The 17729-nt window shown below is 40.9% G+C and overlaps 2 protein-coding genes across 2 annotated transcripts in view; both read right to left on the bottom strand.

The window, feature by feature from the left end:
- Positions 1-8481: 8481 nt before the first annotated feature.
- The window catches only part of LOC125280190 (H-2 class II histocompatibility antigen, A-U alpha chain-like), a 28582-nt gene continuing 19334 nt past the window's right edge, over positions 8482-17729 (bottom strand). Inside the window, exons 3-4 of the mRNA XM_048210537.1 lie at positions 11519-11803; positions 8482-11384 (exon numbers count right to left, since the gene is read on the bottom strand). Coding sequence (XP_048066494.1) covers positions 11263-11384; positions 11519-11803 — 407 coding nt within the window. The 3' untranslated portion in view covers positions 8482-11262. The remainder of the gene's footprint in view (positions 11385-11518; positions 11804-17729) is intronic.
- Positions 13873-17335, bottom strand: LOC125280192. Its single transcript, XM_048210540.1, has 2 exons — positions 16264-17335; positions 13873-15868 (listed from the first exon to the last, which is right to left on the bottom strand). The coding sequence occupies exon 2, from the start codon at positions 15569-15571 to the stop codon at positions 14903-14905; it is 669 nt and encodes a 222-aa protein (XP_048066497.1). The 5' UTR covers positions 15572-15868; positions 16264-17335; the 3' UTR covers positions 13873-14902.

Here is a 17729-nt window from a genome sequence, read left to right as displayed (position 1 = left end):
TGATTTCTGAGACGCAAAGGAGGAGACGCAACACAATCAGGTGTTTGTTAGAATTTTTATGCAGTGCTGAAATTTCTGCGCTCACGAATCCTATTATTATAACACACGAAGTGTAAACATTATGAAAGATTCATTGTTCATATATTAATTTGTGTTATAACAGAGCTTTTTGAGATCGCGATGAACTGAGATGTCAGCTTTTTAGTCGTTAGGCCGGTTTCACACCTCACGCGTCAGCAGAGCGTAAGCAGCGCATATTTTTTTCGCCGCCTATGTTAACAGATGAGAGCATTCACACCACATGCAGAGGCTTTGCGGCAGTGCGTAGCAGGAGCAGAGCAGAAGCAGCAGTGCCACGATCGTTTCGGCGCTGGGTCTATTTTTGCTGCGCTACTAATGCTCAATTAAAGTGAAAGAACACCTTTGATGGACAAAATAAATGTGATTTCACACAAAAAGTGTTCAAAATGCACAGAATAAGCATATTCAGTGTGTTTTAACAAGAATTGGATTAATATTAAAACAAGAAAATTAATATTAAAAAAATATTAGATTTACTCATTTAAACTTTTTAATTATTCAGTTTGGGTTAAAATATGGTGTATTATAAAAAACTAAAGTAAACTGGTCAGAAAATATGATACATAAACATTATTTTAGTTATTACACAGACAGCTATAGGCTCTAGCATACCCAAATCAAACCTGAGTTTGCTGGCTTTTTTTGCCGAGTTTGTTGTGTTGTAAACGTGCACATGGCAGATGATGTAAAACACAAAGCTTACCTCATTCGTGTCCAACAATGGATAACAGCTAAAGGCTTTTATTTATTTATTCATTTTTATTTATTTTATGTTTGTATGCGAGTGTTGTACACCCTTTTGGGGATAAACAGTTTAGGACCCTTGAAACCAGATATGTTGAATAAAGACCCGGAGTCAGAGTTTTAAAAAAAATAATAATAAATTGAAGAAAAATTTAATGAAGAATAGTTTGCAGTTTCATCAGCAGAAGCCAGCTTCAAGTCTCACAAGGAGTTCGTAGGCCGCTCTCCGTACATTCACATTTCCACAACAATTATACTCTAACAGAGTCAACTAACTACGTCAATACTTAAAAATAGACAAGATTAGAAATTTTCCACACGTGGACAGATAGTAAGAAGCATATCTCCCTTTGTCACGGTGATGACGAGGGGGACCCTGGATTTAGGTACCGGATGTCCTTTAGGCCGCTTCAAAATTTAACATTGCTCACCCATGCTCCCCTGGCATGTTACAATTGTATAAAATAGACAATAGGTTTTCCCTCGAAGGGCTTAACTAGAACAGAATATTCTATAGAGCACATAGTACATTATTGACCTTCAGTCCTTACACATAGTCGTCTTTACATCAATCTTTGTGATTTGGTTTATCATCAAATTCCTTGACTACAAAGCAAATACATATTTATTCTCTGGAAGCCGGGCTAAATGAGCAAGCACTGTTACTGCATTCCTGGCATGGGCCAGACCCTCTGTCACTACTCAGATACTAAATACAGACATTGCCTGTAATCATAAGCACCAGGATCTATACACTGGTTTTTAGAAAAATATAATTTCCAATTCATTATATATTACAAGGTGATGGATCGTAAATCCACTCCTTTCACTATACCCTTATAGATAATTTTTAAGATTAAAAACAAAATTGTGGTCCAATTCAAAATAAACAACAACAATAAATAAATAAGACCCATCATAATCCATCTAAGTATTTTAAGTTTCTTAAATCATTGTTCAGTTTACAGTCTATAGACATAGCATGTACCACCTTAATTGTAGAACATCTTTTAAATCTCTTTTTTTTAAACACCTTTAAAAATAGAAATAAAATAAAACAAATTTACATGACCATAACCATTTCAATTATCCTTTTCAATAAAATAGAGAATTGTTACTTTTACTTAATAATCCTTTTGTTAAGATTTCTTTTCACAACATATCCATTATAGCCCACAAAAAATAAACAATATAAATAAAAATAAACATAAACCTAAACCTTTGAATTTTAAAACATTTTGTTTAAATCCTTTCATCAAAATAAAATAATCATCAAAACATATACATTTAGTTAGAGTAACAATTTCGTTGTCTTGATATCTTTATCATGACATTCACTGTTAATAATACTCAATACCTAATTATTATTAATCTGAAACTCAATTTTCACAACATTTCACAGTATTGAGACTGTCAAAAGTACAGCATTCAAAATAATTTAATAATAATTAAGACTTCCTTTAAAGTCAGTTTTAAACTCAAGTTTCTTGTCAATTATAACTGCATAGGCTGACCAAAATCTTAATGACCAAAATCTTAACCCTCTTCTTTGGCAGGGATCTTTTTTTATTATTACTCACTGCACCAAAATGGTCAAACAAAAACACAAACGGACAGATTTTCTTCCATAACACTTATAAATTATACAAATTTGTACTTTAAGACATTATCAATTTCTTTAAAGCTGTTTTTGAAACAGTTTTCTCTTTTTTTTTCATCACAATAATTTCAACTGCTTATAATTTTGTCACTCTATCCCATCAAATTGTTAGTCTGCAGATCTAAAAATATATTATTGTTACTGTCTCAGTCTCACTTATCTCTATTGTTTTGCAGAAACCAAATTATTGTTTTTCTCAAATCTCAAATCCCTAGGTTGCACAGACAGCCTAATGGCTTCTTTCACCTTCAACCCTTATTACATAAATTGTATTTCTCTAGACATCTAATGTCATGCATCCATTTAATGGATGAAAAATAAAACTTTTATCAGTTATATTCACTCCTCCTTTGTTTGCCCACCGGCCTTCCATAAATTTGAGGGGTTTCTCTGGATAATTTACTTGTGACTTAGCCAATGTGTCACTTTGTCTCTGCCGTCAAATCTTATAACATTTACGTTTATCATTCTGATCAAACAAAGAAGACAGTGTTTAAATTTAGACCATCAGTTGAATTTAGACAAGGGTTTTTAACCCATGGATGGCAATCTTCAATTCCACAATTCCAATTAATATAAATGTTCTTAAAAATACTAATCCAGAGAATAACTAAAATCAACATCATAAATGACAAAAGTCATAATTACCATTAGTAGACAGAGCTGGATATCCAATCCACTTAAAGCCCGTCCCATGTTCTGTATCATCTGTTCATAAGATACAATCCGAAATATCGGCTTGTCATAATTTGACGTTTCACTTAACCCATCTGTAATGATAAAACACTCATTCCAGAGGTTAATGACATATACACACTGAGGACAGATTATTTCTCCAAACTAACACATACAAAACATAAAGTCCAGCCACCCTCACACACACTCACACTAGACACATGAATATGAACCTGCTCATTGTCAAGGTTTGCTTTTTGTTTTAATTCTAAAAACACATTTAAATTTCCCATTTTCCTGTAGGTTTTACTCTTATGCAGTCTCAAAGTATGTCTCTTCACTATAATTTGTTTTCAGAAAAGTCAGCTGGGTTGTTTTGGTTCTAATCTCATTGTTTTGTTTAAGCTTTAGCAGGCCGATAACAAAACACCATCCTTGCCCTCCACTCAAGGAGTCTCTCTCTCTTACTGCACAAATAATCTTTTCAACAGAATCACAAGTCTGTAACTTAGACAGAATTTAATATTAAATTATTATATAGAAACCTTGGTCATTCACAAAGGTAAAAAATGTACATATTTAACTTCCAAATAAAAGCCATTACCACCATCTAAAATATGTTATGCTAGCAGCCATTCTTGAGGTTATCTTTAGTTTAAATGCTGAATGCACTTAACTTTCTCCTCAATCTGCAAAGTCAGTCTTTATCTTTAACCCCCACCATGTCTACAAATTATACTCTGCAATGTCCCATGACCTGCAGAAGTAAAAACTATAATAGACACACATTAGTTCAAAATCAACACAGTCTCGTGGATTTAGGGATTTGTAGTACTGCTGAATCTAAAACTACTATACAGTTCTTGCCAATAGAGCAACCAACATCATGTTAATTTTACTCTGGTCTACCCAGAAATTACGGACAATCACCTCATGGCTCTTGAAAGCTCATTCCCATCCAGAGGTGTAAAGTACTTGAGTAATTTTACTTGATTACTGTACTTAAGTATTATTTTTGGGGATTTTTACTTTACTTGAGTACTTTTAAACATCAATACTTTTACTTTTACTTGATTACATTTGAGAAAAAAAGAGTACTTTTTACTCCTTACAATTTTATTTACAGTCAAAAATACTTATTTTTTGGAGATCACTTCTATTTTCCTTTGCTATTACCAAACCAATTGAATTGCGCTGATGACCAGTTTAATTTAAAGGTTATTTATTCGATGAGATTCATTTTCACATTCCATGAAATTGGTCAGACATGTTCATTGGTCCTTTGGAAGTGACGTCATGTTGCATCAATTACCACAATGCACAGCACCTTGACCTCAAAGAATATACACTAACAAGAAGCGACACTCAACAGAATGTTCCATTGCAACACCTGCACCAGCAGCAGCCCTGCGTTTCCGCCATTTTGGGGTGAAGGCGACTTGGCAGTCCACTAGTTTCTATGGCAATATCAGCTGCTTTGTTAAAAAAAAAAAAAAAAAAAAAAAAACTTTTTCACAAAACCTTTTTGCTCTCAGTCAGTTTGGGTTAAAACTCTTTAAAAGATCTAGTATTAGTATTAGACTTATAAAGACTGAATTAATACCGCCATATGAAATTAAATTATGACATGGATCAGAAAAATTGGGAATGTTGGACAATAAATATATGAATATAACAGCTTGATTTTGCAGTGTTGTCTAATGTCCATTGAAGCAAAAGTGTCCAAAAGTGGGAATTATGCGATAACTGACACAGCAATGCATCATGTATTATAAGATCATTATGTTTGTAGCGTGATCCATTAAAATGTACAATATAGCTTATTTCAGTTCAGACCTAGATTATTACTATTACTCCACTAGGTCTGAAATATACTGATCGCTGTAAATATGATGATCTTAAATTTATTAATTATTAATTTACTATTAATAAATGTGTAAAGTTTCATAAAATGGAAATTCTCAATAAAGTAGGCTAACTACGTTACCTCAGATGGTTGAATGGTTGGATTCCACAACTGGTAAAATAAAACATATAAGACAATACAACATTTACTGTGGGAGCCATACAATTTACTGGTGACTTAAAGGTTCCCTAGAATTAAATATTGAATTTACCTCAGCATGGTTAAATAACAAGAGTTCAGTACATGGAAAAGACATACAATGAGTTTCAAACTCCATTGTTTCCTCCTTCTTATATAAATCTCATTTGTTTAAAAGACCTCCGAGGAACAGGCGAATCTCAACATAACACCGACTGTTACGTAACTGTCGGGATCATTAATATGTACGCCCCCAATATTTGCATATGCCAGCCCATGTTGAAGGCATTACACAAGGGCAGCACGTCTGGATGTGCACAGCAGAATCATCAGACTAGGTAAGCAAGCAAGGACAACAGTGAAAAATGGCAGATGGAGCAATAATAACTGACATGATCCATGTTAACATGATATTTTTAGTGATATTTGTAAACTGTCTTTCTAAATGTTTCGTTAGCATGTTGCTAATGTACTGTTAAATGTGGTTAAAGTTACCATTGTTTCTTACTGTATTCACAGAGACAAGAGCCGTCGCTATTTTCATTATTAAACACTTGCAGTCTGTATAATTCATAAACACAACTTCATTCTTTATAAATCTCTCCAACAGTGTGTAATGTTAGCTTTAGGCATGAATCACTATCAAACTCATTCAGAATCAAATGTAAACATCCAAATAAATACTATACTTAAGCGATTAGACATGCTGCATGACGATCACTTTGTAAAGATCCATTTTGAGGGTTATATTAGCTGTGTGAACTGTGTTTATGCTGTTAAAGGCAAGCGCGAGCTCCAGGGGCGGGGAGCACGAGAATTAAAGGGGCCGCAACCTATATATCGGTGCATAGTTAATGATGCCCCAAAATAGGCAGTTAAAAAAATTTATTAAAAAAAATCTATGGGGTATTTTGAGCTGAAACTTCACATACACATTCAGGGGACACCTAGACTTATATTACATATTTTAAAAAGACGTTCTAGGGCACCTTTAATTTAAAAAACTGTTCTATTGCACTTCTGATTTGGCAGTGAAATCAGATAGCAGCTTTTAGCTGACTTTGAATGAGAGAGAGACTCTGAGGATTTCAGGACTGGTACACTGTCTTTTTATAACTTTTAACATCAAACTTTACCTATTTCTTGTAACTCTGGCCCAACTTAAGACTTTGCCAGAATTGACATTCGTTTTCAAATAAACATTATTTTTATATTTGTCTTTCACCCATATATCAGGGAACTTAGTCATTACAAACTCACGTCTCTGTGACACTGGCAGTCTCATTTTTGCCACTTAAACCTTCTGTCACTTTGACCATCAAAAACCAAATATTTAGAACTTAGAGGTCCTACATCATTTAGTTATTCACATTCACAGTAGTGATGTGCTCATCACAAGAAAACATACTTGAGACTGTTCAAATATTTTTCCATAAATTGAAACTTTCAGAACATCCAATCATCCCTATTTTCATTCTCTACTTACTTTTTATATATATTTGTAACTCACGTTTTAGATTTATTTTCAGTCATTTTACATTAACCTGTTTTTGTCCATTTAATATAAAACTTATTATTATAGTTTCACAAGCTCTCAGACAGAGTGGAAGTCTCTTTTTTTGTTTCTTTCTTCTTTTGTTTACAAAATCTGTGAATATGGCCAAGTTTCCCACACTTGTGGCATTTTCTTCCACAACATTTTCTTGATTAGCTCTGCATATTTCTTTGAAGTGAGAGCCTCAGAGCAAAGCTGCTTACAGCGTTTACTCCCTTCTGTGTCATCTGTATCAGAACTGATCAAGTTACTCCATTTGTCAGCCATATCTTAGTAAAAGTTAATACTCACCTGAAATAGATGGAGGCGGCGATCTTTGAAAAAACACAGCTTTGGCTTCTGCGTGATGAAACTGCAAAGTATACTCCAAAATCACAGTTACATATACTGGTCCAGTCCAATTAGGGTCACAACTTTATTTTCATTGGGATCGTTCCTGATGCATCCTTGACCAACCAACCCTTATCCCTATCTCTATTTCTTCATATTTAACCAAAAGCTACAATTCTATTCCTGATTACCTGAATCACTAAACTCGGGGCGCCCCTGTCTGGAATTGGAGTCAGAGAGCTTTGTTATGTGAGACACACTAGTAGTAACTTCTTTACAACCCCTTAATGGAGAGTGTAGTATCCCCACACTGTCTGCCTCTTATGGCTTCCAGTGTCTTTATCAACCCTTTAATAGAGTATAGTATCCCAGCTTACTAGTGTCTTTCCTCCCCCTTAATGGGGTGGGGTATCCACCACACTGTCTGCCTCTGATGGCTTTCAGTGCTTTCCAACTCCTTAATGGAGTGTAGTTATCACCAATCGTCTGCCTCTGATGGCTTTCGGTAATACACCAGCCTGTATTCAAAGACCTGGTGTCCTACACTCACGTCTGAGTGCGTAACCACCGTCTCACTTCCCAATTCTCTCAACTCTTTCAACCAGACAGCCCTAACCAATAAATAAATAAATCTTCCTACCTTGTTTGTTGGTTAATCAGGGATGTCACCAAAGAATGATTGCTCACAATTCCTCCACCATAAACTGTTGGGGATAAACAGTTTAGGACCCTTGAAACCAGATATGTTGAATAAAGACCCGGAGTCAAAGTTTAAAAAAAAATTAATAAATTGAAGAAAAATTTAATGAAGAATAGTTTGCAGTTTCATCAGCAGAAGCCAGCTTCAAGTCTCACAAGGAGTTCGTAGGCTGCTCTCCGTACATTCACATTTCCACAACAATTATACTCTAACAGAGTCAACTAACTACGTCATTACTTCAGGTTGAATGATTCTGATTGGCTAAGAAAAATAGACAAGATTAGAAATTTTCCACACATGGACAGATAGTAAGTAGCATATCTCCCTTTGTCACGGTGATGACGAGGGGGACCCTGGATTTAGGTACCGGATATCCTTTTGGGGTCATGACATGGTGTCTGCTGGTCTCAAGCAGAATGCCAGTTGTCCAGTACAAAGGGACCTGCACAAAACACTTACACGATTCACAGCTTCTTCAAGTTGATCTGAGATCTGCTCTGAGCAGGAAACTTTCCCAACACATACTGATAACATGTTCTGTTCTCTCAGTGAGAGGTACAGAGGAAAATAGATGCTTTAACATACATTGAAGAAGTCATTCAAATATTTTAACAGAAATATAAATGTTGATTAATAACTTAAAAGATATATTGAAGCGCCAGTGGATTCCAGAATCCACCCCTTCAACCCCATGTTAACAAACTTTCAAGACTATCAAGTTTATAAATGACCAACTTGTAAAAAATCATTTATAGCTGTCTTTTTAAAGAAATGCTCACTTTATATGCAGCTTGGAGCCGCTGCTGTGACGCTGTACAAATGCTTCCAGTGTGAATACTTGCATGTCTTTGCAGCTGCAGTTCATGTTCATGCTCTGCTAACGCGCCGCTGATGGTTGCGGTGTGAAACCGGCCTTATAAAGGAAGCGCTCTGCCAAACCAAACCATGCATGCTGCAGCTTTCTTGTTGGTTAAAACTGTGGTTTGTGAATGTTTATGCTTTAATAATAAATATTTTATCAGAAGCGTTTATGCTGGGGTGTTGTGGCGACACATAACTGAATTTTTCATGGATGTACTGACAAAAATCGTGGAACCAGGTAAGTGTTGCGATGCACACTCAGACCTTGCTGTGGGCCACCTCGAAAACTCCCTGCCTCGTCGAGAGCCCTGAGATGGCTCCAGCTCCAGCCCGCTCTAGCCAATGAGCCCGCTTCATGTCCCAGAATTCGCACACAATGACTCCAGCTCGACTATCGTCCAGTGCCGGCTCCAGGTCCTGACTACCGTAGGGGGGGTGGGTCCTGAACTGCCTGAACCGCTATGGCTTCCCGAATGGGCAACACCTCCATGACCTCCTGAACTTCCAGATCCACCATGGCCCCTTGAACTGCCATGTCATCCTGAACTGCCAGATCCATCCAAGCTCCCTGTACCTTCCTGGAGATGACCTACCCTCATCACTCGGATCACCTGTCACGACTCCAGGATGCCTTCTTCCCTCCCCGGCTGAACCATCTACGGTGTGAGGGCGCGCCTCCCTGGAGGGAGGAGTACTGTCAGCCACCAGCTCAGTCACCTTCCCTGCACTACATTTCCCAGAATCCCACCTGATCCAAACCTGCACCCAGTCAGCTCGTCATATGGAATCACCTGCACCTACACTTCTCATCAGCACTCCCTATATCTCCAGTCACCATCCTTGTCTGGTCTTGTCTACATGTTACCACAACATCCATACGAACCTCAAGACCACTTCCCTGCTACTTACCTGATCCATCTGTCAGCCTTCAGTCTTCTCAACAATCTTGCAAAGAGACATTGTGTTTCTTTCAGCTAAGTCATACTTCAACATGCTTTCTATACTCACCATTCATCTCCTCTGTCCAGATCTGTGCCTCTGATTTAAATAAAGTTTTTGTGTTACTCACCTGTCTGTTCCTTTCTGTGATGTGACAATTAGTTTTTAGATGGTCTTTTTGTGGAAGGTCTTTTTGTGGAAGATGAAAAAAGCTTCTGAAAATATAGCAACAGAAATCATAGTCAAGTAGTAAAAGAATACATCTTTACATTGTTTTTATCAAAATAACAAAGGTACATAGTAGAAGTAGAAACATTCTGCAGCACCCATTCTCCTTTATGTGAAGTGCATCATAAAATACAAATGCCAGTATATTTAGAGTAAATTAATTTTATTGGATTACTACCATTACATACTGTAATAATATTTAGTATTCATTTATACCTCATTTTCAAATAAATGTTTAATTTGTGTATGTATGTATATACATATACATACATATTATATAATATATATAATATTGCATGAAATATTTAAATCCACCCAGAAAGAAACTAGTAAGATAGGATACATCGATAATCTCACTTTTTTTTTTTTTCAAAAGAATAATTTGAATTGCAAATGTGATGTTTTTAATAAGGTTTTCTTAAAGAAATAAGGTTTAACATGCATGTTTGGTGTTACATAGAAAGCAAAGGTGGTAATGCTTCTTGAAGTATTAAAGATACAATAAAATGCTAGGACAGATTTAATCCAGATTTATGCCTCTATGTATTTATATCTTTAACATCAAGAATGTCACCTGTTGTTTGAAATGACACAAAAGTGAAATATAGCATTGTTTTCAGATTGCTCAGTTGATTACACCATTAATAGATTGGAAACACTTTACAGTAAGGTCTCATTTGTAAACATGCAGTAAATGCTATGACTAACATGAAATAACAAAAATATTCTAAGCTGTTATATAAAAAGCTGTTAGAAAAGTTGTTTCTGACTGTGAGCTAACATTAACATGAACATTAAGACAAGTTAATAAATACTTTTTTGGCACAAGAAGTATTCTTGTTGCTTTATAATACAACAATATTTGGTGATGGCCGATATTAAAACACTGCTTTGAATGTTTTGTTTAGATTCAGATCCTTTCTGGATCTTGAGAAGTTTGGTGGCATTGCTGTCTATGCAGGCCTCACTGAGCCATCGGATTTCAAGTTGTGTTCCGAAGATGAACGAAGGTACGGGTGTAGAACAACGTAAGGGTGAGTAATAAATGACATTAATTTCATTTTTGGGTAAACTAACCCTTTAATGTAACCTCTGTTCCCTGAGAACATGGAATGACACACTGCATTAATGACACTATTGGGGAACACCTCTATGTGAACTGGTGTCTGAAATGCTTATCAAATCACGGCAATCGTATAGTATATAAGGGGTGCCTAGAGAACATGTCATCTGCTTATTTTCTGTATAGACTGTTCAGCAGGCAGCCCCAAGGCATGGCAGGGAGATGCAGTGTCTCATTACCTGTTCTAAGGGAAAAGAGGTTACATTAGACGTTCCCTTTCTGGAGGATGTCAATGGGACGAAAACTATTGTTAACTAATGAAACCTTATTGTAAACTTTTACCATTGGAACTTTTCAAAGTGTGCTTCCATGGTTCCATAGGTCAGTTGCAGCTTTTTCCTTTAATGAGAAACAATGTTCCAGCAGTGACTCCCAACAGTCCAAGAGTCAGACCCATTCCACAGAACACAGCTGGACCAACACCTGGGAGGGCAACTTCAACATCTGGACAACACATGCATAGGATATTGGAGGGTGCATGAATATGATAAAAGCTTTCTGTTATTATTATTATTATTGTTATGTTGGACTGTACTGAAATATAATGTCTGTTGATTCTATTTGAATATCACACTCACCCCATATTTTGGTCTGAGGTTGCCCTTGGAGGGCTCTGTGGTTCACCGTGCAGCTGTAAATGTCTCCTTCAGCAGGTGTAAACTTGAGAGTGGAGAATATGTTAAATGTACCATCTGTCCTTGGATGGTACTGACTTAAACTCATACCCTCTGTCACATTAACATTATTCTTAGTCCATGAGATGCTGAGAGATGGAGGGTAGAAGCCAGTCACATGACAGACAAGGGTGTTCTGAACACCCAGCTGTACATTATCCTTTGGATAGATGGAAGTCTGAGGTGCATCTAGAAACAGATAGAACTTAATAACAGATAGAAACTTTATTCATTCATTCTTCAGTTAATTCAAATAAAAGTAGATATCTTTACACACATTAAGCTATATTGTTAAGGTGTTATAAAGGAATTCATTTGTGAATAGGACCTTTCAAAAATACCAATAAACTGTAAATTACTTGTATGAAAAAAAGAAGCATGTACAAGTCAGAATGTGTTGATGTAAAAATCTGCTTTGGGCACAAAGTTCTTATGGAGATGATGTGAATACTGCGCAGTAAGCGTCACTGCTTTTTAATAGTTTTTTCTTTAAAAATTTGCGTTAGATTTTAAAGGATTAGTTCACTTTCTAATTAAAATTTCCTGATAATTTACTCACTCCCATGTCATCCAAGATATTCATGTCTTTCTTTCTTCAGTCAAAAAGAAATTAAGGTTTTTGATGAAAACATTCCAGGATTTTTCTCCATATAGTGGACTTCAATGGAGCCCAAATGGTTGAAGGTCAAAATTACAGTTTACAGAGATCTCAGCCGAGAAATAAGGATCTTATCTAGAGAAACTATCACTCATTTTCTAAATTTTTTTATACGTTTTAACCATAAATGCTCATCTTGAACTAGCTCTCTTCTTCTTCTCTATTTGAATTCCAGCAGTGTAGACACTGCTAAGTGTATTACTGCCCTACTCAGGTCAAAGTTTGAACTAAATTGTCATATACAATATTCTAGTGCAAGTGTTGGAGAGGAAAGGAGACTGCTAGGCTCTGGTTCTAACTATCAGCAGTATACACCCCTGGGGTGTCGGTCAGGACACAAAGAATGAGGAGACTGGAGCTTCTTTCCAAAGTGTATTGAATATTAGTCCACAAATAACAAAACATAACAGTATAAGTGGAAATAGGTACATAATCACAAATAAATCAGACATTCCTTAATACTAACATTTCCAATATAATCTTTAAATGACTGTTAAATATGCAGAGGATGTGCAAAGGAAGACAATATAACTACTGGTCTGGTCCCATGAAATGACTTCGGTATTAATATATTAATAAATCCAGTTACATTAACAAACAATGCAATTTCCCAAATAACCTTCAAAAGGCAGTAATACGGGTTAAATCTTTCCAAAGTATCAAAACATGAGCGATTACAGATCGATTACTATGTAAACTGTAACATTTGAATCTGTATTTAGTAGAAATTACATAGCATATATTGTTTGTCTATCGAACAGCACACGTGAAACGTTACATGTCCGTGCATGCCCGTGCAAATGTACAAAATTAAATAATACACTTCAAACGCATTTAAAACATATATAAATCGAAGAAAACTTACTTTATGCACAACTAACACACCAAACGCCAAAAAAAATAAAATAATCCGAAATAACAGGCAGGAATATTCGGTGTCTGAGATTTTCGGTGAAACTGGGCGGAGCTTACATTACATTACACAATATTCACGAGTTTCCTGTTTTGTGTTAAAGCGCCACTGAAAATTTTAGTGCACGCTCTTCGGCTTACATTAAAGGTAATAATTAGCCTATGTTTCAGCGTTAAACGAAGTCAAGCTTATATTCTAACTGTTATTGATGCACAAGATTTTATATATAAGCTATATTGTGTTATGTTGTGTCATGTGTTAGCTATGTTTGATATGAACACAGCCAATGATTCGCCAGATGTGTCGTTAGGATTCGCTAAACGAGCCAATAGCGTTTTAAGTAGCCTATTTTTGTTGTTTCTGTATTAACTTGAGTCTTTTAAGCATATAGTTTTGAAAGTTTGCCAAAATGTATGGTAGCATAATAATATTAATTGTAAACTCCTGTGGTGAAGGCAGTAGTGAACTTTAATAGTTTGCAGAAGCACTTCTAATCTGGGTAGACTTAAATTTCTATATGTAATATGTTTCAAAAATTGCACACATGCAAGAAAACATGTTAATGTACTTTAAATATAGTTTATTTATTATCCAAATAGGCCATGGTGAATTACGCATGTGATAACTGTGGGAATTGGCCTCTGAGATTTACATGCCGGGCCCCTCCCCCGGCATCTGGGTATAAATAGGGCCGGCATACTCACCTTCATTCATACTTCGATACCGATCAGATCGGATCTACTATTCACCTCTTCAAGAGAGCGAATTTCTTCATAAAAAGAGCAAACAGCAATTATAATTGCTACAGGACAAGTTCCTGAAAAACAGCCATTTTAATTGCTATCGACTGTTTGTTCCGGTGGCTGCTCGAGTCTCTCCAGCTGGTTGGGAAGGCACGCTCAGCGGTGGGTGTGACGGCACGCTGCCCACAGGACGGTGCTGCACTCATCCCTGGGTGCTTCGGCAGGTGAGGTATACTGAAAGAGCAAGCACGGGCGATCAGCGTCTTTTTCAAGATGTCTTTTCGACCGTGTGTTTCTGGATGCGGTCGTTTCCTGACCTCCTCTGACGGCCACGACCACTGTCTCACGTGTCTGGGTAGACCGCACGCTGAGTCAGCGCTCGTGGATGGTACATGCCCTCATTACGAGGGCATGTCCATGTTGATGTTGAGATCGCGACTCTCCTTCTTTAACACAGAAGCGAGGGTCCCCTCTGTCACTACCCCAGCGCCGGCGGCTGTAGCGGCCGCCGGTCCGGTTAGTGCTCTGGGAGATCTGATTACAGTGGGAGCCACTTCGTCGGGTCCGTCCCCACGAACCTCCCACTCCTCCACAACAACACCATGTGCCATCGAGCTGACGCCTGCTGCGGGGCCCTCCTCGGGGGTGCCCCACGTCACTTTCGGCACTCCGGAGGAGGATCGGATGTCGATCGCTGCATCGGGGAGTGGGCTGAACGGTTCAGAGAGCGACGACGACTCCGAGCTTCCGCCCTCTGTGATGGTTGCTCAGTCGGAGGCGGACTCTGAGCTAACAGCCATGCTTGCCCGGGCCGCCGCGGGCATCGGCCTCGAGTGGAACCCTCCACCATGTCCCGAGCGCTCGCAGTTGGATGACTGGTTTCTGTGTCCGGGGCGCAGCTCCCAGCCGCGTCCCGCCCCAGTACCATTCTTCCTGGAGGTGCATGAGGAGCTCCAGAAGACATGGTTGGCACCTCACACTGCCAGACTACAGTCTTCTGCCTCCTTCACTCTCACTACCCTCGATGGTGGAGCCGCCAAGGGGTACGTGGACATCCCGCAGGTGGAGCGTGCGATTGCGGTGCACTTGTGCCCGCAGTCCGCGGCCACCTGGCGGAATCGTCCACGTCTCCCGTCCAAGGCGGGTAAGACCACGGCCGCTCTCACTCCACCGCTGGACAGGCGGCTTCTGCCCTGCACGCCATGGCCATCTTGCAGGTCCATCAGGCGAAAGCTCTGAAAGAGTTGCACGAGGGTAGTGCTGAGCCAGGGTTGCTGCAAGAGCTGCGCACGGCGACCGACCTCACCCTCTGGGCGATGAAAGTCACGGTGCGCGCCCTGAGTCAAACGATGTCCACCCTGGTGGTTCAGGAACGGCATCTTTGGTTGGACCTGGCTGAGATGAGGGATGTCGACAAAGCTCGCTTTCTTGACGCCCCCATCTCCCAGGCCGGCCTCTTCGGGGACACTGTCGAGGACTTCGCTCAGCAGTTCTCGGCAGTGCAAAAGCAGACGGAGGCCATAAAGCACATCCTGCCCCGGCGTGATGATGCCACCAATCCGCCACGGGCCGTGCCTTTGTCTGCTCCTCGCCGAGGGCGTCCTCCTGCGGCTCAGGCTCCTGTGAGATTGGAACCCTCCCATCCTCCTAGAGCCACCCACAGGAAGGCCACACCCCCCGCCCAGTCCGCCAAGCCTCCTTCCAAAAGGAAGAAGGCCAAGAAGCGGCCTTGAGACGGGAGACCCAGTTGTTTCGGGAGCTGCTCTACGGGAGACGGTGACCGCACCGCTCCTTCCCCCGGGAGAGGGCCCGGGGTAGAATCCTGTGTTCCGTTTTCTTTTTGTCAATAAAAGAGCAATTTCCGAAACCTCTGGGTCATATAAGAAGGGGGGTTACGACCAATCCTGGATCTGCGTGTCTTGAATCGGGCCCTTCACAAGCTCCCGTTCAAGATGCTCACGCTGAAACGCATTCTCACGTGCGTTCGCACCCAGGATTGGTTTGCAGCAATCGACCTGAAGGACGCATACTTTCATGTCTTGATCCTTCCTCGACACAGACCGTTCCTACGGTTTGCGTTCGAGGGGCAGGCATATCAGTACAAGGTCCTACCTTTCGGGCTGTCCCTGTCTCCTTGCGTCTTTACCAAAGTCGCAGAGGGGGGCCCTTCGCATCCTCAACTACCTCGACGACTGGCTTATTCTGGCCCAGTCCCGAGAGCAGCCTGGTGCTCAGTCACCTCAGCCAGTTGGGGCTTCGGGTCAACTGGGAAAAGAGCAAGCTTTGCCCCGTGCAGAGCATTTCTTTTCTCGGTGTGGAGCTGGACTCGGTCAACATGACAGCATGTCTCACCAACGAGCATGCACAGTCGGTGCTGAACTGCCTGAACTCGTTCTCGCGGAAAACAGCGGTCCCACTGAAACAATTTCAGAGGCTCCTGGGGGCATATGGCATCCACAGCCGCAGTCACGCCGCTCGGATTGCTTCATGTGAGACTGCTTCAGCACTGGCTTCACGCTTCAGCACTGGCATATCAACTGCCTCGAGTTGCTGGCAGTACTCCTTGCGCTGCGCCGGTTTCGACCGCTGCTGCAGGGCAAGCATGTACTGGTCCAGACGGACAATACATCGACTGTAGCGTACATCAACCACCAGGGTGGTCTATGCTCCCGTCGCATGTCGCAACTCGCCCGCCATCTCCTCCTGTGGAGTCAGCGCCGACTCAGGTCGCTGCATGCCTTCTACATCCCGGGCGAGCTCAATCGTGTGGCCGACGCGCTCTCACGACAGCTCACGCTCCCAGGGGAATGGAGAATCCACCCCCAGGCGGTCCAGCTGATATGGAGCCGATTCGGGGAAGCGCAAATGGACCTGTTCGCTTCTCAGGAATCCGCCCATTGCCAGTTGTTTTATTCGCTGACAGAGGGGACCCTCGGCACGGATGCACTGGCACACAGCTGGCCCCGGGGCCTACACAAATATGCATTTCCCCCAGTAAGCCTCCTTGCACAGACACTGTGCAAGGTCAGGGAGGACGAGGAGCAGGTCTTGCTAGTTGCGCCGTACTGGCCCAACTGGGCCTGGTTCCCGAAACTCATGCTCCTCGCGACAGCCCATCCCTGGCGCATCCCCCTGAGGAAGGACCTCCTTTCTCAGGGGCAGGGCACCATATGGCACCCGCGTCCCGATCTGTGGAACCTCCACGTGTGGTTCCTGGATGGGACGAGGCAGACTTGAGTGGCCTACCGTCCGCGGTAGTCGACACCATCACTTCGGCCAGAGCCCCCTCTATGAGGCGCGCTTATGCCATGAAGTGGAGTCTGTTCATTGAGTGGTGTTCTTCCCACCGGGAAGACCCCCGGAAATGCCCGGTCAGTGTTGTGCTTTCCTTCCTTCAAGAGGGTTTGGAACGGAGGCTGTCCCTTCCACCCTGAAGGTCTATGTGGCCGCCATCGCAGCGCATCACGATGTGCTCGATGGCAAGTCACTAGGAAAGCACGACCTGATCATCAGGTTCCTCAGGGGCGCCAGGAGGTTAAATCCCCCTAGGCCTCACCTCATTCCCTCCTGGGATATCTCCATTGCCCTCTCGGGCCTTCGGGGAGCTCCCTTCGAGCCCCTTGAGTCAGCCGAGCTAAAACATCTGTCTCTCAAGACAATGCTCCTGACCGCGCTCGCTTCCTTCAAGAGGGTTGGGGACCTGCAAGCATTTTCGGTCAGCGATTCGTGCCTGGAATTCGGGCCGGACTACTCTCACGTTACCTTGAGACCCCGGCCTGAATATGTGCCCAAGGTTCCCAC

This window comes from Megalobrama amblycephala, linkage group LG12, assembly GCF_018812025.1.
Source record: "Megalobrama amblycephala isolate DHTTF-2021 linkage group LG12, ASM1881202v1, whole genome shotgun sequence".
NCBI classification, from domain to species: domain Eukaryota; kingdom Metazoa; phylum Chordata; class Actinopteri; order Cypriniformes; family Xenocyprididae; genus Megalobrama; species Megalobrama amblycephala.
Note: the sequence above shows the minus strand (reverse complement) of the source record. Positions and strands in the feature narration are given on the sequence as shown.